The sequence below is a fragment of the Pristiophorus japonicus genome, chromosome 15 (assembly GCF_044704955.1).
Source record: "Pristiophorus japonicus isolate sPriJap1 chromosome 15, sPriJap1.hap1, whole genome shotgun sequence".
Lineage (NCBI taxonomy): Eukaryota > Metazoa > Chordata > Chondrichthyes > Pristiophoridae > Pristiophorus > Pristiophorus japonicus.
The window spans coordinates 96,397,821-96,423,948 of record NC_091991.1 but is presented as its reverse complement, the minus strand read 5'-3'; the positions used below and the strand labels follow the sequence as shown (position 1 = coordinate 96,423,948).

At 47.0% G+C, this 26,128-nt stretch overlaps 1 protein-coding gene across 2 annotated transcripts in view; it reads left to right on the top strand.

Moving 5' to 3' along the window:
- Positions 1–26,128, top strand: part of kdm5a (lysine demethylase 5A) — a 316,406-nt gene that overhangs the window by 134,742 nt on the left and 155,536 nt on the right. For both annotated transcript variants that reach the window (XM_070900728.1, XM_070900727.1), the window contains exons 16-18: positions 3,779–3,903; positions 16,221–16,371; positions 18,259–18,373. In XM_070900728.1, coding sequence (XP_070756829.1) covers positions 3,779–3,903; positions 16,221–16,371; positions 18,259–18,373 — 391 coding nt within the window. The remainder of the gene's footprint in view (positions 1–3,778; positions 3,904–16,220; positions 16,372–18,258; positions 18,374–26,128) is intronic.

Genomic DNA, 26,128 nt, shown 5'->3' with positions numbered 1-26,128 from the left:
GACAGTCGTTGATGGAAGGGGTGGGTGGGACTGGTTTGTCGCACGCTCTTTCTGCTGTCTGCGGTTGATTGCTGCACACTCGGCGTTGAGACTCGAGGTGCTCAGCACCCTCTCGGATGCACTTCCTCCACTTCGGGCGGTCTTGGGCCAGGGACTCCCAGGTGTCAGTGGTGATGTCGCACTTTATCAGGGAGACTTTGAGGGTGTCCTTGTAGCGTTTCTGCTGCCCACCTTTGGCTCATTTGCCGTGAAGGAGCTTCGCATTGTGCAATTGCTTTGGGAGTCTCGTGTCTGGCATGCGAACTATGTGGCCTGCCCAGCGGAGCTGATCAAGTGTGGTTAGTGCTTCAATGCTGGGGATGTTGGCCTGGACGAGGATGCTGATGGTGCGTCTGTCCTCCCAGGGGATTTGTCGGATCTTGCAGAGACATCGTTGGTGGTATTTTTCCAGCGACTTGAGGTGTCTTCTGTACATGGTCCATGTCTCTGAGCCATACAGGAGGGCGGGTATTACTGTGGCCCTGTAGACCATGAGCTTGGTGGCAGTTTTGAGGGTCTGGTCTTCAAACACTTTTCCTGAGGCAGCCGAAGGCTGCACTGGCGTACTGGAGGCGATGTTGGATTTCGTCGTCAATGCCTGTTCTTGTTGATAAGAGGCTCCTGAGATATGGGAAGTGGTCCACGGTGTCCAGGGCCGCGCTGTGGATCTTGATGACTGAGGGGGCAGTGCTGTGCGGTGAGGACAATCTTATGGATGTTTAGCGTAAGGCCCATGCTTTCGTACGTCTCAGTAAATATGTCGACTATGTCCTGGAGTTCAGCTTCTGTATGTGCGCAGACGCAGGCGTCGTCCGCGTACTGTAGCTTGACGACAGGGGTTGGGTTGGTTTTGGACCTGGCCCGGAGGTGGAGAACAGGTTCCCACTGGTTCTGTAGTTTAGTTCCACTTCAGCAGGGAGCTTGTTGACTGTGAGGTGGAGTATGGCGGCGAGAAAGATTGAGAAGAGGGTTGGGGCGATGACTCTGCCTTGTTTGACCCCAGTCCGGACGTGGATTGGGTCTGTAATGGATCCGTTGGTAAGGCTCACGGCCTGCATGTCGTCGTGGAGCAGGCGAAGGATGCTGGCGAACTTTTGGGGGCATCCGAAACGAAGGAGGACGTCCCATAGACCCTTGTGATTGAGTGTCAAAGGTCTTTGTAAGATCGAAGAAAGCCATGTATAAGGGCTGGCGCTGCTCCCTACATTTTTCCTGTAGCTGTTGCGCTGCAAAAATCATGTCCGTTGTGCCCCGTAGGGAACGAAATCCGCACTGTGATTCCGGGAGGTATAATGGTACAATGTTAGCAGTCCTCCGACACCACACCAGGGAGGATAATAGTGACAGATATCCTCTCTTGCTTTTCCCACATTACAACAGTGACTGCACTCCAAAAGTACTTCAATGGCTGTAAAGCGCTTTTGGATGTCCAGTGGTCGTGAAAGGTGCTATATAAATGCAAGGCTATTTTCTCTTAACAGCCTGGGATACATTTCATCCAGGCCTGGGGAGTTATCCGTTTTCAAAGATGTTAAACCCTTTATTACTTCCTCTCTCTCTATGTTTATTTAATTTAATATTTCACACTCTTTCTTGCTGTTGCAATGTCTGCATTGTCCATCTCTTTGTGAGAACAGATGCTCTCCCACTGATACCCCTTCCACCTGCCCAGCTTCATTCCCTAAAAACAAGTCCAGAACCGCCCCCTCTCTTGTTGGGCTTGCTGCATACTGGCTAAAAAAGTTGTCAATGCATTTTAAGAATTCTGCTCCCTCTATACCTTTCACAATGTTTCTATCCCAGTTAAATCCCCTGCCCATTACTGCCTTACTGTATTTGTCCTTCTCAGAAATGTGCCTACATATTTGCTCTTCTATCTCCCTCTGACTGTTTGGTGGTCTATAGTGCACTCCATCAGTGTGATCGTCCTTTTTTTGTTCTACAGTTCTACCCATATGGCCTCATTTGATGATCCTTCTAACATATCATTCCTCCTTACAGCTGTAATAATTTATTTAATCTATACTGTAATCCCCCCCTCCTTTTTTTACCCCATCTCTATCCCATCTGAAAACCATGTAACCAGGAATGTTGAGCTGCCATACCCACCCTTCTTTAAGCCATGTCTCAGCAATAGCTATAATATCGTACTTCCAACTGTGCTCTCAGCATATCTGCCTTATTCCCTGAAATCTATGCTAAACTCCCATGTTGTCTAATTTCTAGCCTTTGTTTCCTCTGCCTTCCAAACTCGCTTACTAATTTTCTGCCTTTCATTTCTCTCCCTTCTAAATCTACAGATCAGCCATGATCTTATTGAATGGCGGAGCAGGCTCGAGGGGCTAGATGGCCTACTCCTGTTAATTCTTATGTTATGTACTTTCAGGTTCCCATCCCCCTGCCAAGCTAGCTTAAACCCTCCCCAACAGCACTAGCAAACCCCTCCGCGAGGATATTGGTCCCGGTCCTGTTGAGGTACAATCCGTCCGGCTTGTACAGGTCCCACCTCCCCCAGAAACAGTCCCAATGCCTCAGGAATCTAAAGCCCTCCCTCCTGCACCATCTCTCCAGCTATGCATTCCTTCCTTCTGTTTCTTTGAAGCACCTTGGGCTTTTTAAAAATCGAACTATTTTGAGATGTGGGTGAGGCTGGCAAGGATGCATTTATTGCACATGCCTAGTTGCCGTGAGGGCACTGAGTTAGCCACATTACAGACCGGCATCACATGTAGGGATAGCAGATTCTCTTCTCCGAAGAACATTTGTCATTGAGTTGGGTTTCTATGACGGTTGGCAGCTTTCATGGTAATTTTTTCATCAACAGTGCTAAAAAGTGCAAGTTGTTGATAGATAAAGGGAATACAGTTGTGGCATAAATGGATTTTCAGAAGGCATCCAATAAGGTGGATGCTTGTTACGAACATTATGATACATGGTACAAGATGAAATGGTGCAAGATGGAAAGAAAGTTGATCCTGGAATAGTGCAGCACATCCGGAGGCCATTCAGCCCATCGAGTCTGTCGGGTCTTTCGTCCCACTGTTTCCCCATATTCCTGCAATTTATTTCTCCAAGTATTTCTCTGATTGCCTTTTGAAGGCTATTATTGAATCTATCTACCACCCTATCAGGCAGTGCATTCCAAATCTGAACCCCTCATTGCGTAAAAATGTTTTCCCTCATGTCGCCTCTAATTTAACCAATCACCTTGTATCTGTGCTGTCTTGTTATCAACCCTTCAGCCATTGGAAACAATTTCTCTTTATTTAATCTATCTAAACCCTTCATAAATTTAAACACCTCCGTAAAATCTCCTCTTAGCCTTCTGTGCTCTAAGGGGAACAACCTCAGCTTCTCCAGTCTATCCACACATAACTGTAATCCCTCATCTCTGGAACCATTCTTGTAAACCTTTTCTTACCCTCTTGCGTAATGGTTCAAGCTAATGGATGTTGCTCAGAATGTAGAAGGGTTGGAGGTCCGTGCCAGCTCCACTTTTGATTTGGAGAAACATAGATGATTTGGACTTGGGTATAAGGAGATTTGCTGATGGCATAAAAGTAAGGTTGATAAACAGCAGGGAGAGCTGTTCAAGTCTTGAGAAGGACATGGACTGGTTAGTGCAATGGTGGTAGATGTAGAAATATTTGAGGTGATGCACATTGGCAAGAAAAATAAGGAATGGTAATATACACTCGGTGTAAAGATGCTGAAGCGTTTTCTCTCTCACCAACACTAGGTACCGTTACACACTGGATGGGCTTCCAGCAATGCTTTATGGTGTAAAAGAGCGAGCCCAGTCATATGACACCTGGGTGGGTAAAGTGAGAGAAGCCTTGGAAGCGGAACTTAATCACAAGAAAGGTGTGTATTTTTTATAGTTTCCTTCCTGCACTTTATGAATACACTTTTTTTTGCCCATTCTCCCAGTTACATGTCACGCAATATCTCTTGACCAATGGTAGGCTGCATGTTTCTCATTGCTACTAATTTGTGTCAGTCATTCTCGAGGTAAAATGTGAACAATATGACTTCCCCAAACACACACAACCTTGGGCAAAAATAAGAACTTGGAGATGGGCTAAAGAGCTGTGAGACTAGGAAAGATATTTGTGAAGCACTGATGATGGTTATGGGGGAGTCACTGGATCAGAAACAGGCCAAACGTGTACCCATAATCAACACGGGTGATAAAACCAACATGAGCATCTATAAACCCAAGTAATTGATTCAATTATTGGAAGTGAACATGAGGATTATCTGTTCAATTAAGGAAGGATATACTTGCCTTGGAGGCGGTGCAATGTAGATTCACTCGATTGACCCCTGGAGAGAAAAAGGTGAGCGATGAGGAGAGATTGAGTACATTGGGCCTATACTCGAGTTTAGAAGAATGAGAGGCAGTCTTATTTAAACATACAAGATTCTGAGCGGCAAGACAGGGTAGCTGCTGATGGAGAGTCTAGAACTAGGAGGCATAGTCTGAATAAGGGGCCGGCCTTTTAAAACTGAGATGAGGAGGAATCTCCTCATGCAGGGTTGTGAATCTTTGGAGTTCTCTCACCCAAAGTGCTGTGGCTGCTCAGTCCCTGAGTATATTCAAGGCTGAGATCGATAGGTTTTTGGACTCCAGAGGAATTGAGGGATATGGGGATAGGGCGGGAAAGTGGAGTTGAGGTTGAAGATCAGCAATGATCATATTGAATGGCAGAGCAGGCCGAATGGCCTCCTAATTCTTGTGTAATAATAGCCTGGTAAACCGTCAATATGAAGTTGGGTGGGGAGAGGGTTGGCGAGATCCTACTCGACCAATGTCCTTGAACTCTTTGAGTAGGTTGCATCCTACACAGACAGCAGAAAGTGCTGCAACATGTGCCAAGACTTCAGAAGGCATTCCACATAAAAGGCTTTCAGTTAAACTCAGCGCATCAGAATTCAGATTACATTTTGGGAATTGATGTAAGGATAGAAAACAATGTCTATTTTTGGAGGAGTTTTCAGTGTGGGGAAAGTATTGACCAGGATACTCCAGGCATCAGTGTTGAAATCATTACTGTTTCTAGTTTACATCAGTGACTTGGACTCAGAAACTCAATGTAAATTGGTTAGATTTGCAAATGATACTAAACTAGCAAGTAGAATCGGAGAAAACAGCTCGTATTGCAGAATGAGTGGCATAAAATATACAAGTGGGCAGGACAATGGCAAATATTTAACATGAACCAGCATCAAGTACTGCACAAAGGATGGAAAAATAAGCACCACGTACTCAATGAAAGGTGTCCAGTTCTAATCACCGAAACATAAGAGAGACAGTCAAGTGTTTGAGACAGTGCCGAGACACAAGGCTGATCCTTGGTGTCAATGAATGTGATCAGCCAAGAGGCAGGCTAGAAAGAGAGATGGTGACCATACACAGCGGCAGTAGAGGGAGCTGGGTGTTGCAGGTGCCTGGGCACTCTGTATCGATTGGACAGTTCCAGTGACTCAGAGTGATTGGGGGGGGGGGGGGGTTAACTCCCTCCCTAGGCAGGGACGGGGTCGACAAGCAGTAGAAATAACACTAATGTACTTACCACCCCATTGCTGCCCACTTTGTGCATGATGCCATTTTAACCGCACTGATTCCAGGTGGGCTCCTCATGAATACATAGAAATGGGGGGTCATTTGATCAAATTAGGACGTCAATGCGATATTAATCAAAAACACGCAGTCCAACCTATCGACGAACCCGCAAGGTAAAAGTTAGTAGGATTGATTCCAGAGGCATAGGCTGCTGGATATGAAGAAGTCACGAGCTCCAGGCACTCAGATCATTGCCATCTGTATGCTAATGAGTTTGTTGGAGTCGCAGTGATTTGTCACTTTCCTATTGCTTATTTGTGATGTTTTGTCTTGCTTGCTCACCCTGAATAAGTAGCAAGAGCTTATGATAGGCGGCGATCAGGCTGTGTGTTACTGGCGCAGGAGGGGGACGAGGAGGAGAAACAGGATCAGCAGCAGCAGAGGTCGCAACATGCAGGAGGGCTTCTGAGTAGACAAGCAGTGAGGGGTCCTGCATGCACAAGACCTGGCCCACCCAACAGGGTGTACAGGGTAAGATTGTATAGTGTAGGGGTGGGGGTCCAGTGTAAGGTTGTATAGTGTTAGGGTGGGTGTACAGTGAAAGTACAGTGTTTGGGCTGGGTGTACATTGTTTGGGCTGGGTGTACAGTGTTTGGGCTAGGTGTATGTACACTAGGGATGGGTGTACAGTGTAGGGCTGGGTGTATGTACACTGTAGGGATGGGTGTATGTACACTGTAGGGATGGGTGTACAGTGTAGAAGTGGGTGTACAGTGTAGGGCTGGGTGTATGTACACTGTAGGGATGGGTGTATAGTGTAGGGCTGGGTGTATGTACAGTGTAGGGGTGGGTGTACAGTGTAGGGTTGTATGGTGTTAGTGTCACCTTTCTAGATATGTCCAAGAGCTGTGCCTGAGAAGGCTACGTGGACCTACATTGGCTTCCAGTCAAGCAATGCCTTGATTTCAAATTCTCATCCTTATTTTCAAATCCCTCCATGGCCTCGCCCCTCCCTATCTCTGTAATCTCCAGCCACCCCCCTCCTCCGCCCCCCCCTGACTCCTCTCATTCTGCCCTATGAGCATCCTTGATGAAAATTGCTCAACCATCGGTGGCCGCGCCTTCTGTTGCCTGGGCCCCAAGCTCTGAACTCCCTCCCTAAACCTCTCTACCTCCTTCAATACGCTCCTTAAAACCTCCCTCTTTGACCAAGCTCCTGAATTAATTTCTTTGTGCGGCTCGGTGTCAAATTTTTATCTCCTAATACTCCTGTGAAGCGCCTTGGAATGCTTCACTATGTTAAAGGCGCTATATAAATACAAGTTGTTGTCTTCAGGGGATCTCGGCTTGCCTGCTTTTCCGTGCAAAAACTGCACTTGCGCAATGATTTGAATGGCATTAGTCATAATTTTTCAAAGCTTGCTAGATTCAGGATTGGAAAAGTGCAAATGGCAGCCATTATTTAAGCAGGAAGGGAGGGGGAAACCACGTAATTAAGACTAGTCAGTTTAATATCAATTGTAGGGATGTTACTTCAATGTATCATTAGAGACAGAGTGACTGAGCAATTGCACAATTATCAGCTGATCAAAGAGACCAACATGGATTTGTGAAGGTTAGGTCATGCCTGACTAATCTAAATATTTTTGAGGAGTTAACCAGCATGTTGGACAGGGGAGTCTATCGGAGAAGGCATTTGATAAAGTTGCTTCCGAGAGATTATCAGCAAAATTAAAAGCACATGGAAATAGAGGTAATCTTGTGACATGGGTTGGTAATTGATTGGAAGATAGGAAACAGATAGAGAATGTGCTCTGATTCTGGGGATGTGACGAAGGTATTTCCCAGGGATCTGTACTAGGGCCTGAGCTCTTCACCATATATATTTATGTCTTGGATGAAGGAACACAGAATTGTATATAGACGTTTGCAGATGACATTAAGTTGAGAAACACAATAAGTTGTTTAGCTGGGAGCAGGAAGTTACAAAGGGACATGGACAGACTAAGTGAGTAGACAAAATTGTGGCAGATGAAGTTCAGTGTGAGAAATTGTGAGGTCATCCACCGGATTAGAGAAAGATAAATTTTCTCAATGGCAAGAGTCTAGGAACTTTGGAGAAGTGAAGGGATTTAGGTGCCCATGTACACAAATCACTTAAAGCTCGTGCACAGATACAAAGTAAACAGGGCGAAGGGAAAGCTGGTCTTTATCTCAAGGGGGCTGGAAGACAGAGGGGTGGAAGTTAGACTTCAATTGTATTAGAAACTTAGAAAGTAGGTGCAGGAGTAGGCCTTTCAGCCCTTCGAGCCTGCACCACCATTCAATATGATCGTGGCTGATCATGCAACCTCAGTACCCCATTCCTGTTTTCTCTCCATACCCGCTGATCCCTTTAGCTGTAAGGGCCATGTCTAACTCCCTTTTGAATATATCCAATGAACTGGCCTCAACAACTCTGTGGTAGAGAATTCCATAGGTTCACAACTCTCTGGGTGAAAAAGTTTCTCCTCATCTTGGTCCTATATGGCTTACCCCTTATCCTTAGACTGTGACCCCTGGTTCTGGACTTCCCCAACATCAGGAACATTTTTCCTGCATCTAACCTGTCCAATCCCCTCAGAATTTTATATGCTTCTATGAGATCCCCTCTCATTCTTCTAAATTCCAGTGAATATAAGCCGAGTCTATCCAGTTTTTCTTCATATGTCAGTCCTGCCATTCCGGGAATCAGTCTGGTGAACCTTCGCTGCACTCCCTCAGTAGCAAGAATGACTCCTCAGATTAGGAGACCAAAACTGCACACAATACTTAAGGTGTGGCCTCACCAAGGCCCTGTACAACTGCAGTAAGATCTCCCTGCTCCTATACTCAAATCCTCTCACTATGAAGGCCAACATGCCATTTGCTTTCTTTACTGCCTGCTGTATCTGCATGCCTACTTTCAATGATTGATGTACCATGACACCCAGGTCTCGTTGCACCTCCCCTTTTATTAATCTGTCACCATTCAGATAATCTGCCTTCCTGTTTTTGCCACCAAAGTGGATAACCTCACACTTATCCACATTATACTGCATCTGCCATGCATTTGCCCACTCACCTAACCTGTCCAAGTCACCCTGCAGCCTCTTAGCATCCTCCTCATAGCTCACACTGCCACCCAGTTTAGTGTTATCTGCAAATTTGGAGATATTGCATTCAATTCCTTCATCTAAATCATGATTTTATATTGTAAATAGCTGGGGTCCCAGCACTGACCCTTGCGGTACCCCACTAGTTACTGCCTGCCGTTCTGAAAAGGATCATTTATTCCCATTCTCTGCTTCCTGTCTGCCAACCAATTCTCTATCCACATCAGTACATTACCCCCAATACCATGTGACTTAATTTTGCACACTAATCCCTTGTGTGGAACCTTGTCAAAAGCCTTTTGAAAGTCCAAATACACCACATCCACTGGTTCTCCCTTATCCACTCTACTAGTGACATCCTCAAAAAATTCTAGAAGATTTGTCAAGCATGATTTCCCTTTCATAAATCCATACTGACTTGGACCGATCCTGTCACTACTTTGCAAATGCACTGCTATTACATCTTTAATAATTGATTCCAGCATTATCTCCACTACCGATGTCAGGCTAACCGGTCTATAATTCCCTGTTTTCTCTCTCCCTCCTTTTTTAAAAAGTGGGGTTACATTAGCTACCCTCCAATCCATAGGAACTGATCCAGAGTCCATGGAATGTTGGAAAATGACCACCAATGCATCTACTATTTCTAGGGCCACTTCCTTAAGTACTCTGGGATGCAGACTATCAGGCCCTGGGGATTTATCGGCCTTCAATCTCATCAATTTCCCTAACACCATTTTCTGATTAATAAGGAGTTCCTTCAGTTCCTCCTCCTCGCTAGACCCTCGGTCCCCTAGTATTTTAGGGAGGTTATTTGTGTCTTCCTTAGTAAAGACAGAACCAATCTATCTGTTCAATTGGTCTGCCATTTTCTTGTTCCCCATTATAAATTCACCTGATTCTGACTGCAAGGGACCTACGTTTGTCTTCACTAATCTTTTTCTCTTCACATATCTATAGAAGCTTTTGTAGTCAGTTTTTATGTCCCCTGCAAGCTTCCTCTCATACTCTATTTTCCTCCTCCTAATTAAACCCTTAGTCCTCCTCTGCTGAATTCTAAATTTCTCCTCGTGCTCAGGTTTGCTGCTTTTTCTGGCCAATTTATATGCCTCTTCCTTGAATTTAACACTATCCTTAATTTCTCTTGTTAGCCACGGTTGAGCCACCTTCCCCGTTTTATTTTTACTCCAGACAGGGATGTACAATTGTTGAAGTTCATCCATGTGATCTTTAAATGTCTGCCATTGCCTATCCACCGTCAACCCTTTAAGTATCATTCGCCAGTTTATCCTAGCCAATTTATGTCTCATACCATCGAAGTTACCTTTCTTTACGTTCAGGACCCTAGTCTCTGAATTAACTGTGTCACTCTCCATGGTCAAACCCTGTCTGTGGAGCACTGTATTCTGTTTTTTTTTGTCCCGCCCCCCAGAAGGATATATTGGCATTGTAGGGGGTGCAGCGCAGAGTCACCAGAATGATTGCAGATCGTAAAGGGTTAAATTATGAAGATCGATTGCATAAATTTGGGTTGTATTCCCTTGCATTTCTAGGGTTGCGGGGGGTGGGGGGGTAGGGCGGGGGGGTGTGATCCACTCGAGGTGTTTAATATAATGAAAGTATCCAATCGGGTTGATATAGATGGCCTCTAGTGGGGCAGTGCAGGACCAGAGGGACAATCTTAAATGTAGAAAACTCGTCCATTCAGGAACGAAATCATAAAGCACTTTTTCGCACAAAGGGTAGCAGTAGAAATCTGCAACACTCTTTCCCCCCCCCCCCCGGCCCCCTCAAAGGCTGTGGGTGAAATTCTCTAGAGTAAGATGAGCAGATTTTTATTTGTTCAGGGTATCCAGAGATATGAGTGAACGGTACAGATCAACCATCATCAAATAGAATGGTGCAACAGGCTCGAGGCTGAATGGCCTACACTCTGTGAAGCATATGGTACAAGGGGAAATGTAGCAGCACAGGTAGCAAGTTTGTTGATGGACAGGGAACAGTTAGGGTAAATGGATCTTGCTTGGTTTGAAGAAAGGTTGGAAGTGGTGTACACTCGGGGTTGGTGTTGGGATCACTTTTTACCTTGGTATATATAGATTGAAATCTGAATCTCACACCTCACCTTCAAAATCATCCTTAAAGACAAAGTCTTTAGCCACTTCCACTGCTCCCCTTCCTGCTCAGTGTGACACCCCACTCCCCAAATTGGGAAGTTACTGCATTAATGTTATCTTCTACCATCTGATCTTTATTCTCCGTTCTCTGAACTTGGAATGTTTGTTACTCGGGCCGTGCTTGTGTGCGAGCACATTGTGCAGTAAATCAGTTCACTATTTAATTCTAGCAGTGACCTGCCCAAGGAAGAGTTTCAGCACAGTATGGTGGAAGAGTTAAGCCTTTAGCTCACAACTCTATTGAAAGATTACTTTTGTGTGTACAATAGTTAATGGCATTTGTGGCAAGTTTTTTGCGAGGGCAAGAAAGATTGGGTGATGTAGTGAGTTGGATGGACATTGTTCATGCCCCTCCGGAACTTGGATTTAAAATCAAGTCACAAAGAAGAGATAAGGATCCTATGTGAAGTGAATTTGGGTAATCATCGTATAGTTGCTGAAGAGGGAGATGTGGTTCCCATGTACAGAAATTGCCCATTTGTAATGCTAAATTAAAAACTAATGGAGAGGCCACATTTAAGTAAACTGAGATTTCTGTGGTACAGTTATTGTCTTAAAGTAGATGAAGTTTTATTCTGTGCTGAATTGTGCTGTACCTGCCCTGGAGTGTTTGGGGCAATGTCGAGGGAGCTTTACTCTGGTATTTGACCTGTGCTGTACCTGCCCTGGGAGTGTTTGGGGCAATGTGGAGGGAGCTTTACTCTGTATCTAACCCGTGCTGTACCCACCCTGGGAGTGTTTGGGGCAATGAAGAGGGAGCTTTACTCGGTTTTTCACCCGTGATGTACCTACCCTGGGAGTGTGTGATGGGGCAATGTAGATTACTCTAAAGAGAACAGTCCCAGTTTCTCTAGTCTCGCCACATAACTGAAGTTCTTCTTCCCGGTGTCATTCTGGTAAATCTCTGCATCCTTTCCAAGGTGCGGTGCCCAGAATTGGCCACAATCCTCCAGCTGAGGCCTAATCAGTGGGGTTTATAAAGGTTTAGCGTAACCTCCTTGCTTTTGTACTTTATGCCTTTGTTTATAAAGCCAAGGATCTCATTTATTTTTTGAACAACTTTCTCAACTTGTCTTGCCACCTTCAAAGATTTGTGTACGTACACCCCAGGTCTCTCTACTCCTGCACCCCCTTTAGCATTGTACCCTTTAGTTTATATTGCCTCTCCTCATTCTTCCTTCTGAAATGCATCACTTCACACTTCTCTGTTAAATTCCATCTGCCATTTCACCAGTCTGTCTGTGTCCTCCTGATGTCTGCCACTATCTTCCTCACTATCTTTAATACATTTCCAAGCTTTGTGTCATCTGCAAACTTTGGTATTATCCCCTTTATACTCAAGTCAAGGTCTTTAATATAATATCAAAAAGAGCCTGGGGGACAGCACTATATACTTCCGCCCAGTCTGGAAAATAGCTGATCACCACTATTCTCCACTTTCTGTCCCTACGCCGATTTTGTATCCACGCAGCCCCTGCCCCTTTAATCTCATGGACATCACTTTTGCTTCCAGTTTATTATGTGCCAATTTATCAAATGCCTTCTGAAAGTCCGTATACACAACCACGCTACCTTCGTCGATCCTCCATTATTGAATTGAAGAACATAGTCAAGTTTGTCTTCAACAAATCCATGTTGGCTGTGATTTATTAACGCATGTTCTTCCAAGTGACAATTAACTTTGTTCCGGATTATGGTAACTAGTAATTCTCCCACCACTGATAGCCTGATTGGCCTGTAGTTAACGGGTTAATCACTCTCCCCCTTTTTGAACAGAGGTGTAATATTTGCAACCCTCCAATTCTCTGCATCGGAACTCTGTATATTAGAAACGCAACAACAACAACTTGTATTTATAAAGTGCCTTTAAATAAGTAAATATCCCAGTGCCCTTCAGGAGCGTTATAAAGCAAACACCGAGCCACATGAGATATTATTGCAGATGACCAACAGCTTGGTCAAAGAGGTAGGATTTAAGGAGTATCTTAAAGGAGGAAAGAGAGGAAGAGATGCGAACAAATTTAGGGAGGGAGTTCCAGAGCTTGGGGCCTAGGCAGCTGAAGGCACGGCCACCAATGGTGGAACGATTTAATATTGGGGATTCTCAAGAGGCCAGAATTGGAAGAGTGCAGATATCTCGGAGGATTGTGGGGCTGGAGGAGATTAGAGATGGGGAGGGGAAAGGCCGTGGAGGATTTGAAAATAAGGATGAGAATTTTAAGATCGAGGCGTTGCATAGCCAGGAGCCAATGTAGATCGGTGAGCAGGACTTCATGTGAGTTAGGACACGTGCAGCCGAGTTTTAAATGACCTCCAGTTTATGGAGGGTAGAACGTGGGAGGCCAGCCAGGCGTGCTTTGGAAAAGTCAAGTTTGGAGGTAACAAAGGCAAGGTTGCGAACAGTCTGGTCTGCCTCACAGTGGCCAGGGAGAGGGATGGAGTCGGTGGCAAGGGAACGGAGTTTATGGCGGGGACCAAAGATGGTGGCTTCGGTCTGCCCAATATTTAGTTGGAGGAAATTTCTGCTCATCCAGAACTGGATATGGGACAAGCAGTCTGACAATTTAGAGACTGTGGAGGCGTCAAGAGAAGTGGTGGTGAGGTCGAGCTGGGTGTTGTCAGCGTACATGCGGAAACTGACTGTGTTTTCAGATGATGTCGCCAAAGGGCAACATGTAGATGAGAAATAGGAGGGGGCCAAGATAGATCATTGAGGGAACGATGCGGGAGCGGGAAGAGAAGCCGTTACAGGTGATTCTCTGACTACGATTAGATAGATAAGAATGGAACCAGGCGAGTGCAGTCCCACCCAGCTGGAAGGTGGTGGAGAGGCGTTGGAGGAGGATGGAGTGCTCAACCGTGTCAGAGGCTGCAGACAAGTGGTTACTTTCTCACAGTCACATAGCATGTCATTTGTGACTTTGAGGAGAGCCGTTTCGGTACTGTGGCGGGGCAGAAACCTGATTGGAGGGATTCAAACATAGTGTTGTGGGGAAAATGAGCATGGATTTGGGAGGCGACAACACTTTCAGGGACTTTGGAGAGGAAAGGGAGGTTGGTAATGACGGTAGTTTGCAACGACGGTAATCAAGGGTTAGTTTTTTGAGGAGAGGGGGACAGCACTTGAGAGAGAACAGTGAACAATATCAGCTAACATGGGAGCCAGGAAAGGAAGTTGAGTGGCCAGTAGTTTTGTGGGAATAGGGTCGAGGGAGCAGGAGGTCGGTTGCATGGGCAGGATGAGCTCAGAGAGGACGTGAGGGGAGATTACAGGGAAACTCGAGAAAGATGCAAGTTCAGGGCTAGGGCAGGGGGGAAGCTAGAGGAAGCTTTGCCCGGTGACTAGGGGAAGGAAGGGAGGTAGCAGGGGCAGCTGATCAGCTGGTCTCAATCTTCAAGACATGAGCTCCTTGTAGTTGTTGCTGGAGGAGTCGAGGAAGCAGGCTCTGTATGTAATGTGTGCTGGATCTGCCCTGGGAGTGGTTGATGTTGACACTACTGACTGAAATGGGGAATACCCAATTTCCCAGGTCAGCTTGGTAAACACACAAAATTGCCCAGGAGAATAATTAAGTCTTATAAATGTTATGGAAAGCACAAAGTGTTGGAAAAACACAACAGATCAGTCAGCATCTCTGGAGTCAACAGATTGGTTGGGTGCAGATCTTGTTTCAAATCTTAGTTATTAATCCTGGATTGCTTTGTCACAAAGGGAATTGGATAAGAATTTGTAATGAAGAATATAAAAGGATCGAGGATATGGGATTGAAGAGTGCCTTTGATGAGCTGACACCAGGTTTGGGATGGCTCGTGTTCTGTAGATTCTATGAAGCACATGCCCATTAATCAATGTAATCAGGTTGGGGCAACTCCCTCTTTTTGTACCTGGGATATAAATTTCAGTTAGTTTCTGCTACCCAACACAACATCAATGAAAGTATGTTAAGCAATACAATCAAAACCAAATTTGTACGGTTAATATGGTTCTATTGCAAATGTTAGTACAGTACAACATGCGGAATCCTCGGCACCGACTACGTGCCGGTATTTGGGTTTTGCCAGATTTTGGACCCCCCCCACCCGCCGATTTCCGCCCCCTCGCCGATTTCCACCCCCCCCCCCCCGCTCGCCGATTCCCCCCTGCTCCTCCCTGTTCGATGATTTCCCCCCCGCCCCCGTTCCTCCCCACTTGCCGATTTCTTTTTTCCCCCCCCCCCCCACTTCTCGCCGCCTGCCAATTCCCCCCCGCTCCTTGCCATCCTCCGATTCCTCCCTGCTCGCCGATCACCCCGCCGGCTGCTTCTTCCCCGCCTGCCGGCCACTCCCCCCGCCCGCCCACCGCTCCTCCCACACCCGCCCGTTTCCCCCCTGTTCCTCGCCGCTCGCCGATTCTCCCCACCCCGCTCACTGCCGATTTCCCCCGCTCCTCGCGCCCACCGATTCCCCCTCCGCTCCTTGCCGATTCTTGCTCCTCGCCGATTTCCCCCCCCTCGCTCCTTGCCGCTCACCGATTTCCCCCGCTCGCCGATTCTTGCCGCCGCCGATTTCTCCTCGCTGCCCGTCGATGCCCCCCGCTTGCCGCTTCTACCCTGATCGCCGATTCCCACCGCTCTTTCCCGCTCGCCAATTCCCCCGCCCCCCCCCGCTTGGCGTTTCCCCCCACTCCTCCCCCCTCGCTCGCCGATTTCCCCCATTCCCCCCTCGCTCGCCGATTCCCACCGCTCCTGCCCACTCGCCAATTTCTCCCCCCCCCGCTTGCCGTTTCCCCCCGCTTGCCGATTCCCACCGCTCCTTCCCGCTCGCCAATTTCCCTCCCCCCCGCTTGCCGTTTCCCCCCGCTCGCTGATTCCCCCCACTCGCCGATTCTACCCTGCTCGCCGATTCCCCCCTGCTCCTTCCCACTCGCCGATTTCCCCCATTCCCCCCTGCTCGCCGATTTCCCCCTGCTCCTCGCTGCCCGCCGATTCCCTGGCACACTGCTTTTTACCTGTTTCCTCGTCCCTTGCTGCCCATGTTGCCATCTTGGCCGCCTCAAAAATGTCTGGTTTTTGGACAGGTCCCGATTTGGGACGTTACACCTGTGCCATAAATATATAAATGGTACTGGTAATTCCATCTCCCCTCCATATCTAATTATAGAAAAGTTACTGCTCTCTCCTTTTTCCCTTCTCCCCAGAGAATAAGAAACTTGGTTCACTTCATCCAACATGCTTAAGGCTCTTGTGGCTTGGTCTGAGTATTTGGAAGTTGCTCATTTGCTATAGATTTGAAGTAGAGTTTTCTGTTATCCTTGCTCCTGACCAGATCTTTGTGAGCTCAAAACTCGATTGGAAGAGGCAGAAGAGAAGAAGTTCCCTGAGAATGACCTGGTGCGGCAGTTGCGTGCAGCTGTGAAAGAGGCAGAGACTTGTGCTTCTATTGCCCAACTACTCATCAGCAGAAAGCAGCGCAATAGGTAAGCAGCCCGACATGAGGGAGTACTCCTTGTGCTTTACGATCAAAGTTTGACATGGTGTTCTGCAGAAAGTCCCGAAACTGTCCCTCCCCCCACCCCCTTTTCTGTGTTCCTCTCTTGATCACATTGTTCCATTGCAGCTGGTCGATCAAGAATCTGATCCCTGTAATTTGTTCCATTTGTGATCTTTGGGCACTGGGAGGTTAGACAGGTAAAGATAATTGTGTGAAGGATATTTAGGGTAAAGAAGTATTTATGATGAGGGAACAGAAGTGCTGTAGAATTTTACACGGAGAATACAAACTGGCACATGATGTGCATGTATGCATTTGTGGTTCGGGTCAGCGTTTCTGTATTTGCTACAAAGCTGCACGCACCTATTCTCTTAGTCCTGCTCCAACCCAAGTCCAGGTGCTGGTGCACCGAACTAGCTTCCCATTTCCGTTTCGGGCCAGTTTCAGCACAAGTACAGAGAGTGCGGCACATAATCCTTCCCATTCGCGCTGGGAGTGCTGCTGACGGGGCTGCTCGTTTGCATTCTCTGGATTCAAATTGCAATGGAACTGAGCAGGGAATGGATGGGAGTTGAAGGGGCAAATGGATGGTGGCGAAGGAAAGAGGGAGGAGTTAATGGATGACAATGAAAGGGAGAGGGAAGAATTAAATGGATGACATTGGTGGGAAGGGAAAATGGGAGAAGGAATAGGGAGTTGGATGGAGTACTGTGTATGTGCGTGTGTGAGAAGGTGGGGAGTATATAAGAACATAAGAAATAGGAGCAGGAGTCAGCCATTTGTCCCCTCGAGCCTGCTCCGCCATTCAATAAGATCATGGCTGATCTGATCATGGACTCAGCTCCACTTCCCTGTCCGCTCCCCATAACCCTTCACTCTCTTATTGCTCAAACACCTGTCTATCTCCGCCTTAAATTTATGCAATGACCCAGCCTCCACAGCTCTCTGGGGCAGAGAATTCCATAGATTTACAACCCTCTGAGAGAAGAAATTCCTCCTCATTTCAGTTTTAAATGGGTGGCCCTTTATTCTGAGATTATGTCCCCTGATTTTAGTTTCCCCTATGAGTGGAAATATCCTCTCTGCATCCACCTTGTCAAGCCCCCTCATTATCATATGTTTCGATGCGATCACCTCTCATTCTTCTGCACTCTAGTGAGTATAGGCCCAACCTGCCCAATCTTTCTTCATAAGTCAACCCCCTCAGCTCCGGAATCAACCTTCTCTGAGCAGCCTCCAATGCAAGTATATCCCTCCTTAAGTACGGAGACCAAAACTGTATGCAGTACTCCAGGTGTGGCCTCACCAATACCCATTGGATGGGGTACAGTGTGTGTGAGGATGGGGAGAGGGATGGGGTACAGTGTGTTTGTGAGAGGGGGTGGGGAGTTGAATGGGGTACAGTGTGTGTAAGGATGGGGAGAGGGATGGGGTACAGTGTGTGTGAGGATGGGGAGAGGGATGGGGTACAGTGTGTGTGTGTGAGGGGGTGGGGAGTTGGATGGGGTACAGTGTGTGAGGGTGGGGAGTTGGATGCTCCTTGCCACCCACCAATTTCTCCCCGCTCCTCGCTGCCCATCGATTCCTCCCCGCTCGCTCTCTCTGCCCGTAATCTTGATGCAAGAGTATGTGGCAGCTCACCATTTGTTGAGACCAATAATATAAACGTTCATGTATCCCTGATCCTGGTACCAGCAACATGCTATTGAATACAGACTGCAGATAAAGGCCACATGAGGATGGGTTGGACTGCAAGAACCCATGGGTATTGCTGTTTGTGGAACAAGGCTGGAAATTTCTATAAACCGAAAACCCTTCAACATTTTGAATACAAACTTGTGATAACTGCCTTTATTTTGTTGCTGTATTTTAGACATAAACCAGAAGGTGGAAAGACTCGGACAAAGCTGACTGTTCATGAATTGAAAGCATTTGTGCACCAGCTGTACAGCCTCCCATGTGTCATCAGCCAAACTCGATTGATTAAGGTAAGCATCGAGCAAATGTAGCTGTCAGTATATCAGAACACACCTGACTGGGGGTCATTGGAACAGCATGTTGGTCCAATCCCAATCTGCCAAACAGATCTCTTCAGACAGAACAGACGAGAATATCTCATGAGAATAGAGGGTCAGTGTTTTACTGGATCTGTTCCTATTTCATTCCAGCAGGTGTAATAGTCATGCTATAAAGTAATTTGTCTCCAAATCCACCAAAGCTGTTTCCATCCAAAGTAAAAAGAAAAGATATTAACAGGACTGCCAGTAAATAAATGGGTTTAAGAAGCATTGCTCACTCAGATTAGTGGTGTAAATGTCTAGATGCTCCAGACAGTACAGTTCATTTTTGAGTCACTACCATTTTGTACCAGCTGCCTGTTGGGCAGATGGTGAATCGTCCTGCAAATCAGCCAGTACTTCATACAGACGTGAGGATACATGGCCAGACTGGGCCTCGTGCTCTCCTCTGCGCATAATATTCTGGGTATTGTCATGAGTTTGGAAACTAAAGGATGGGAAGGACATGGTCCCGATTGCATTTGGCCAGGAATCCCAGGTCTGGCAGCTCGGGTTAGATATTCTTCTCTGTTGGATCCTGTATCAGACGTGCCCTCTCCACGGTTGTCTGCCCTCTTCTGTGTAAACACACGAGCTTCCCTGACCTCCCTCTGAAGCATCCTGTTTGTCTGTCTCACTGGACTGTTCCTCTCGACTGTGGTCTCCCGGTACTTGCAGTTTCCGACCTTGGCTTTCATCACTTTTTACCACTTGGCTATCCCCTGAAATTGCATTCTCTGCAGCCCCAAATCCTCGGTTAGCTGCTCCTCACTCTGTCCTCTGCAGCCGCAGATGAATTTACAGCTTCCCCTGCATTACCTGCATACTCACTAATACAGTCATCGCTGCCCGCTCTTTATGCCTTGCCACCTTATGTTCTAAACTCTGTAAGCCAGTCCTCAGCCTCTTGTCTCTATCTATCTCCAAGCCTACCCATTGCCCAACTGCAACTTCTGTGTCGCTCAGCAATAACTTGTATTTATATAGTCTCTTCGACAAAGAACAATGTCCCAAAGCACTTCATTGATGCACGAGAGCATAGGAACTAGAATTAGGAGCAGGAGTGGGCCATACAGCCCCTCAAGCCTGCTCTGCCATTCCTAAGGTTATGGCTGATCTTCGACCTCGACTCCACTTTTCCGTTCAATCCCCATATCCCTCGATTCCCCCAAAGTCAACAACACAGCATCTACCCCTTTGGGGTAGAGAATTCCACAGATTCCCAACCCTCTGAGTGAAGAAATTCCTCCTCATCTCTGTTTTAAATGGCTGACCACTTATCCTAAGACTCGCAGGGGAAACGACCTCTCCGCATCTTGCCTGTCATTCCTCAAAACTCCAGAGCGTATCGGCCCAATAGACTCAATCCCTCCTCATAGACTGATCCCTGGGATGAGAGGGTGTGCTACCAGCAGCTATCCTGTCTTGCTGCTCAGAATCTTGTATGTTTCAATGAATTCACCTCTCATTCTTCTAAACTCGAGAGTCTAGGCCCAATCTCCTCATAGGTCAACTCTCTCCCCAGGAATCAATCTATTGAACCTTTATTGCACTGCCTCCACTTCCCTGCCTGCTCCCCATAACCCTTCACTTCCTTATTGTTCAAAAATCTGTCTATCTCCGCCTTAAATATATTCAATGACCCAGCCTCCACAGCTCTCTGAGGCAGAGAATTCCAAAGATTCACAACCCTCTGAGAAGAAATTCCTCCTCATCTCCGTTTTAAATGGGCGACCTCTTGTTCTGAAACTATGTCCCCTAGTTCTAGATTCCCCCACGAGTGGAAACATCCTCTACCCCTCAGAATCTTGTCCGTTTCAATAAGATCACCTCTCATTGTTCTAAACTCCAATGAGTATAGGCTCAACCTGTTGTACCTTTCTTCGTAAGAAAACCCCTTTAGCTCAGGAATCAACCTCGTGAACCTTCTCTGACCTGCCTCCAAGGCAAGTATGTCCTTTCTCAGATAAATACTCCAGGTGTGGCCGCTCCAAGGCCTTCTACAATTGTAGTAAGACTTCCTTACTCTTGCACTCCAAACCCCTTACAATAAAGGCTAACATGCCATTTGCCTACCAAATTGCTTGCTGTACCTGCATGCTGACTTTGTGTTTACTGTACAAGGACATCTAAATCTCTCTGAACAGCAACAATAGTTTCTCATCATTGAAAAAAATATTCTGTTTTTCTATTCTTCCTACCAAAGTGAATAACCTCACATTTCCCCACATTATACCCCATCTGCAACCTTACTGCCCTTATGAGGAATAACAGATGCTGAGCCAACAAAGGCACGACCAGGGAGGGTGAGCAAGAGCTAAGCCAGAGAGGTGGATTTAAAGTCATGTCATAAAAGAGAAGAGTGAGGTGGCATTGTAGCAGTGTAGAGAAAGCATAAAATTACACTGGGATATCGACAGATTAAGTGACTGGGCAAAACTGCGGGAAATGGATTTCAATGTGAGGTCATCCACTTTGGACCTAAAAAGGATCGAACACGGTACTTTCTAAATGGTGAAAGGCTAAAAACAGTGGGTGTCCAAGCAGACCTGGGGGTCCAGGTACATCGATCATTTAAATGTCATGATCAGGTGCAGAAAATAATCAAAAAGGCTAATGGAATGCTGGCCTTTATATCTACAGGACGAGAATACAAGGGGGTAGAAGCTGTACAAAGCCCTGGTTAGACCACAGCTTCGGGAGGATATATTGGCCTTGGAGTGAGTGCAGCGTAGGTTTACCAGATTGATACCCGGACTCCAAGGGTTAAATTCCGAGGAGAATTACACAAACTTGGGTTGTATTCCCTAGAATTTAGATGGTTAAGGGGCAAGCAGATTGAAGTTTTCAGGATATTAAGGGGAACAGAGAGGGTAGATGGAGAGAAACTGTTCCCGCTGGTTGGGGAGTCTAGGACTAGCGGGTATCGTCTAAATATTAGAGCCAGACCTTCCGGGAGTGAAATTAGAAAACACTTCGACACACAAAGGTGGTAGAAATTTGGAACTCTCTTCTGCAAATGGCAATTGATACTAGGTCAATTGTTAATTTTGAATCTGAGATTGATAGCTTTTTGTTAAGTAAAGGTGTTGAGGGATATAGGGCAAAGCCGGATATATGGAGTTATGTCGCAGATCAGCCATGATCTTATTCAATGGGGGAACAGGCTCGTGGGGCTGAACGACCTACCCCTGTTCCTACGTTCCTAGACCGGTTAGCCTGACATGTTGGAAAATGTTGGAATCAATCATTAAAGATAAAATAGCAGCGCATTTGGAAAGCAGCGACAGGATCGGTCCAAGTCAGCATGGATTTATGAAAGGGAAATCATGCTTGACAAATCTTCTACAATTTTGAGGATGCAACTGGTTGAGTGGACAAGAGAGAACCAGTGGCTGGTGGTATGTTTGGACTTTCAAAAGGCTTTTGACAAGGTCTCACACAAGAGATTGGTGTGAAAAATTAAAGCACATGGTATTGGGGGTAATGTACTGACGTGGATAGAGAATTGGTTGGCAGACAGGAAGCAGAGTCGGGATAAACAGGTTCTTTTCAGAATGGCAGGCAGTGACTAGTGGGGTGTCGCAGGACTCAGTGCTGGGACCCCAGCTCTTTACACAATATACATTAATGATTTAGATGAAGGAATTGAGTGCAATATATCCAAGTTTGCAGATGACACTAAACTGGGTGGCGGTGTGAGCTGTGAGGAGGATGCTAAAAGGCTGCAGGGTGACTTGGACAGGTTAGGTGAGTGGGCAAATGCATGGCAGATACAGTATAGTGTGGATAAATGTGAGGTTATCCACTTTGGGGGCAAAAACACGAAGGCGGAATATTATCTGAATGGTGGCAGATTAGGAAAAGGGGAGTTCCAACGAGACCTGGGTGTCATGGTACATCAGTCATTGAAAGTTGGCATGCAGGTACAGAAGGTGGTGAAGGCGGCAAATGGCATGTTGGCCTTCATAGCTAGGGGATTTGAGTATAGGAGCAGGGAGGTCCTGCTGCAGTTGTACAGGGCCTTGGTGAGGCCTCACCTGGAATATTGTGTTCAGTTTTGGTCTCCTAATCTGAGGAAGGACATTCTTGCTATTGAGGGAGTGCAGTGAAGGTTCACCAGACTGATTCCAGGGATGGCTGGACTGACATATGAGGAGAGACTGGATCAACTGGGCCTTTATACACTGGAGTTTAGAAGGATGAGAGGGGATCTCATAAAAACGTATAAGATTCTGACAGGACTGGACAGGTTAGATGTGGGAAGAATGTTCCCGATGTTGGGGAAGTCCAGCACCAGGGGACATAGTCTTAGGATAAGGGGTAGGCCATTTAGGACTGAGATGAGGAGAAACTTCTTCACTCAGAGAATTGTTAACCTGTGGAATTCCCTGCTGCAGAGAGTTGTTGATTCCAGTTCATTGGATATATTCAAGAGGGAGTTAGATATGGCCCTTACGGCTAAAGGGATCAAGGAGTATGGAGAGAAAGCAGAAAAGGGGTACTGATGTGAATGATCAGCCATGATCTTATTGAATGGTGGTGCAGGCTCGAAGGGCCGAATGGCCTGCTCCTGCACCTATTTTCTATGTTGCTAGATGGAGGGGTCCAGGGAGGGATTTCCAAAACATGGCTGCTAATGGTGGGGTGAGGGGATATGCAAGAAGCTGCAGTCAGAGGAAGCAAGAATTTGGGTGGGCAGGGGGAGAGGCGAAGACATGGAGGGATTTATACACCCACATTAATTTCCAGTTGAAGGCATTGGGGAACATGATCTGATTATTAGGAACAGAGCCGATGGACGAATGAAACTTGTTAGATTGGAATTGTGAATCAGCTGAAGTTTGCAGGAGTTGAGGGGCTGGCCAGGATAGCATTCGAGTAATGAGGTTTGGAACTATCGGAAGTCTGAGTTAATGGCAGTGATAGAGACGAGTGATTTTATGGAGCTGGAAGAAGATGGAGAAGATGTGGGGTCAGATGTTTAGCTTGGGGTTGAACAGGACGTCGAAGTCACAAACAATCTTGAGCCTAAGGCAGTGATGGAAGAGAAGGATGGAATTGGTGGCAAGTGTGCAAGGTTTGTGGTGTTTTTTATATAATGAATCTGGGGACATGCACATAGCGAGGCTGACATTTATCGCCCAGCTCCAGTCGCACTCATTACATGGTGCTAGGCCTTTTCTGATGGGGCCATTTCACAGGGCAGTTTAGTCAGCCATGTTGGTGTGGGACTGCGATCACATGGGCTTCCCTAAAGCCATTAAATTTGGATTTTTAAGACAATCTGACCATTTCATGGTTACTTTTATTAATACCAGTTTTTTTTCTGAATCACAGATTTTTTTAAACTGATTTAAGGGGATTGGAATTTGCGTTCCCTGGATTATTAGTCCAAACCTCGAGATTACTAGTTCAGCAATATAATCACTACGTGACCTGAAGATATTGGCTTCGGTCTCACCGATGTTTAATTGGAGGAAAATGCGGCTTATCCAAAACTGGATGTCGGCCAAGTCTGACAACAGGTGCGGTGGAGGGAGGTGGTGGAGAGGTCGAGCTGGGAGTTGTCGATGTATATGTGGAAGGTGACCCCATGTTTGCAGACGCCCGGCGCGGGGGGAGCCGATGCCGAGGCCCGGCGCGGGGGGGAGCCGATGCCGAGGCCCGGCGCGGGGGGAGCCAATGCCGAGGCCCGGCGCGGGGGGGAGCCAATGCCGAGGCCCGGCGCGGGGGGAGCGGATGCCGAGGCCTGGCGCGGGGGGAGCCGATGCCTGGCGCGGGGGGAGCCGATGCCGAGGCCCGGCGCGGGGGGAGCGGATGCCTGGCGCGGGGGGAGCCGATGCCCGGCGCGGGGGGAGCCGATGTCGAGGCCCGGCGCGGGGGGAGCCGATGCCGAGGCCCGGCGCGGGGGGAGCCGAGCCGATGCCGAGGCCCGGCGCGGGGGGGAGCCGATGCCGAGGCCCGGCGCGGGGGGAGCCGATGCCGAGGCCCGGCGCGGGGGGAGCCGATGCTGAGGCCCGGCGCGGGGGGAGCCGATGCCCGGCGCGGGGGGAGCCGATGCCCGGCGCGGGGGGAGCCGAGGTCGGGCCCGGCGCATGGGGAGCCGGGAAAAAGCAGCGGAGAATGAGCCACGGGGAGTAAGTTCAGAGGAACACTCTTGGAGTCTGCCACATGGCAAGATTCAGAACTACAAGAAATGAGATTAAAAATAGGAAGTTTAAGTGTGACTGATCAGAATTACAGGAGGTGTGACAATAAGCTGTTGCAGGACAATAAAATGTAGCAGTTAAAGAACAAATGAACAAACTTGCATTTATATAGCACCTTTCATGTCTTCAGGATGTCCCAAAGTACTTCACAGTCCATGAACTAATTCGAAAGTAATGTAGAGCAATGCGGCAGCCAATTATCTCCTCGTAAGGTCCCATAAAGCACCATTTGATAAATGACCAGATAATTTAGTTGCATTGGTTGAGGGATAAATATTGTCCAGGACTAGGAGGAAGTGTGCGTTACGTGCAAAACTTGGAATGTATATAGGTGTGTGTGCTTATCGAGTGGGGCTGCTTACGGTCAGATGAGGACAGTGTTCTCCCATGGAATATACAATATATCATCTGCTGCGATGGGGCTGTGTCATTTGTTTACATTATTCTTAGTCTGTGGGCGACAAGGACAAGGCTCCATTTATTCTCCATCACAAGTTGACCTGAGAAGATGCTGGTAAGCTGCCTTCTTGAACCGCTGCAGTCCTTGAGGTGAAGGTACTCCCACAATGGTGTTGGATAAAGAATTGATCGAGTGATTGAAGAAATGGTTGTGTCAAGATGCAGTGTGACTTGGAGGTGATGAGTGCATGACATTGCTGATCTTGTCCTTCTCGGTGATGGAGGTCGCAGGGGAGAGAGGTGCTGCCGAAGTAACCTTGGTGGTTTACAGAAAGTTAACCAGTAGTTACAGCACGGAAACAGGCCATTTGGCCCAACCAGTCCATGTCAGCACTTACCCTCCACACATTCCCATTTCCTTCAGATACCTGTCCAATCTAATTCCGAATGTTTGCTGTTTCTGCCACAACCATTGATCCTGGAGATGAATTCCACAGCCTGTGGGAAGGGTGGCTGGAGGCTGAAAGATGGACAAACACTTAAAAAAAACATTACATTTAAAATGGCAAAAACTGTTTTTTTTTAAAGCAACATCTTAAACTGAAGAGAAACCATGATGTCAGACAGTCCTGAACATGTCCTTCAATGCAGACTGGCTGGCGCTTTTAAAGTTCCATCTATTAGCAAAAGTGTGCATGACTGTGTAACCAACAGTGACCTAAATAACACACAGTCCCAGTGAGGTGCCACTTAGAGGCATGTCAGAAAAGGTAACACCCCAATAAGGAGTGCACAACATCAATAGCACTTTCAATATATTAAAAAGATACAATTGACACCTTGAAGCTGTACTTCAGATGCCCAGACAGATCTGGGTGCATCCTGTAGATCATACATTCTGCATCCACACTGCACTAGTAATAGAGGTAATCAACCCAGGGCAGGGGTGCTGATCGAATTTGCTGCTTTGCCCTGGATAGTATTGAGCTTCTTCAACATTGTTGCAGTTGCATCCATCCAGGTATTCTGTTACGCTCTTAACCTGGTCTTTGTGGATGTGAAGAAACTTTGAGTT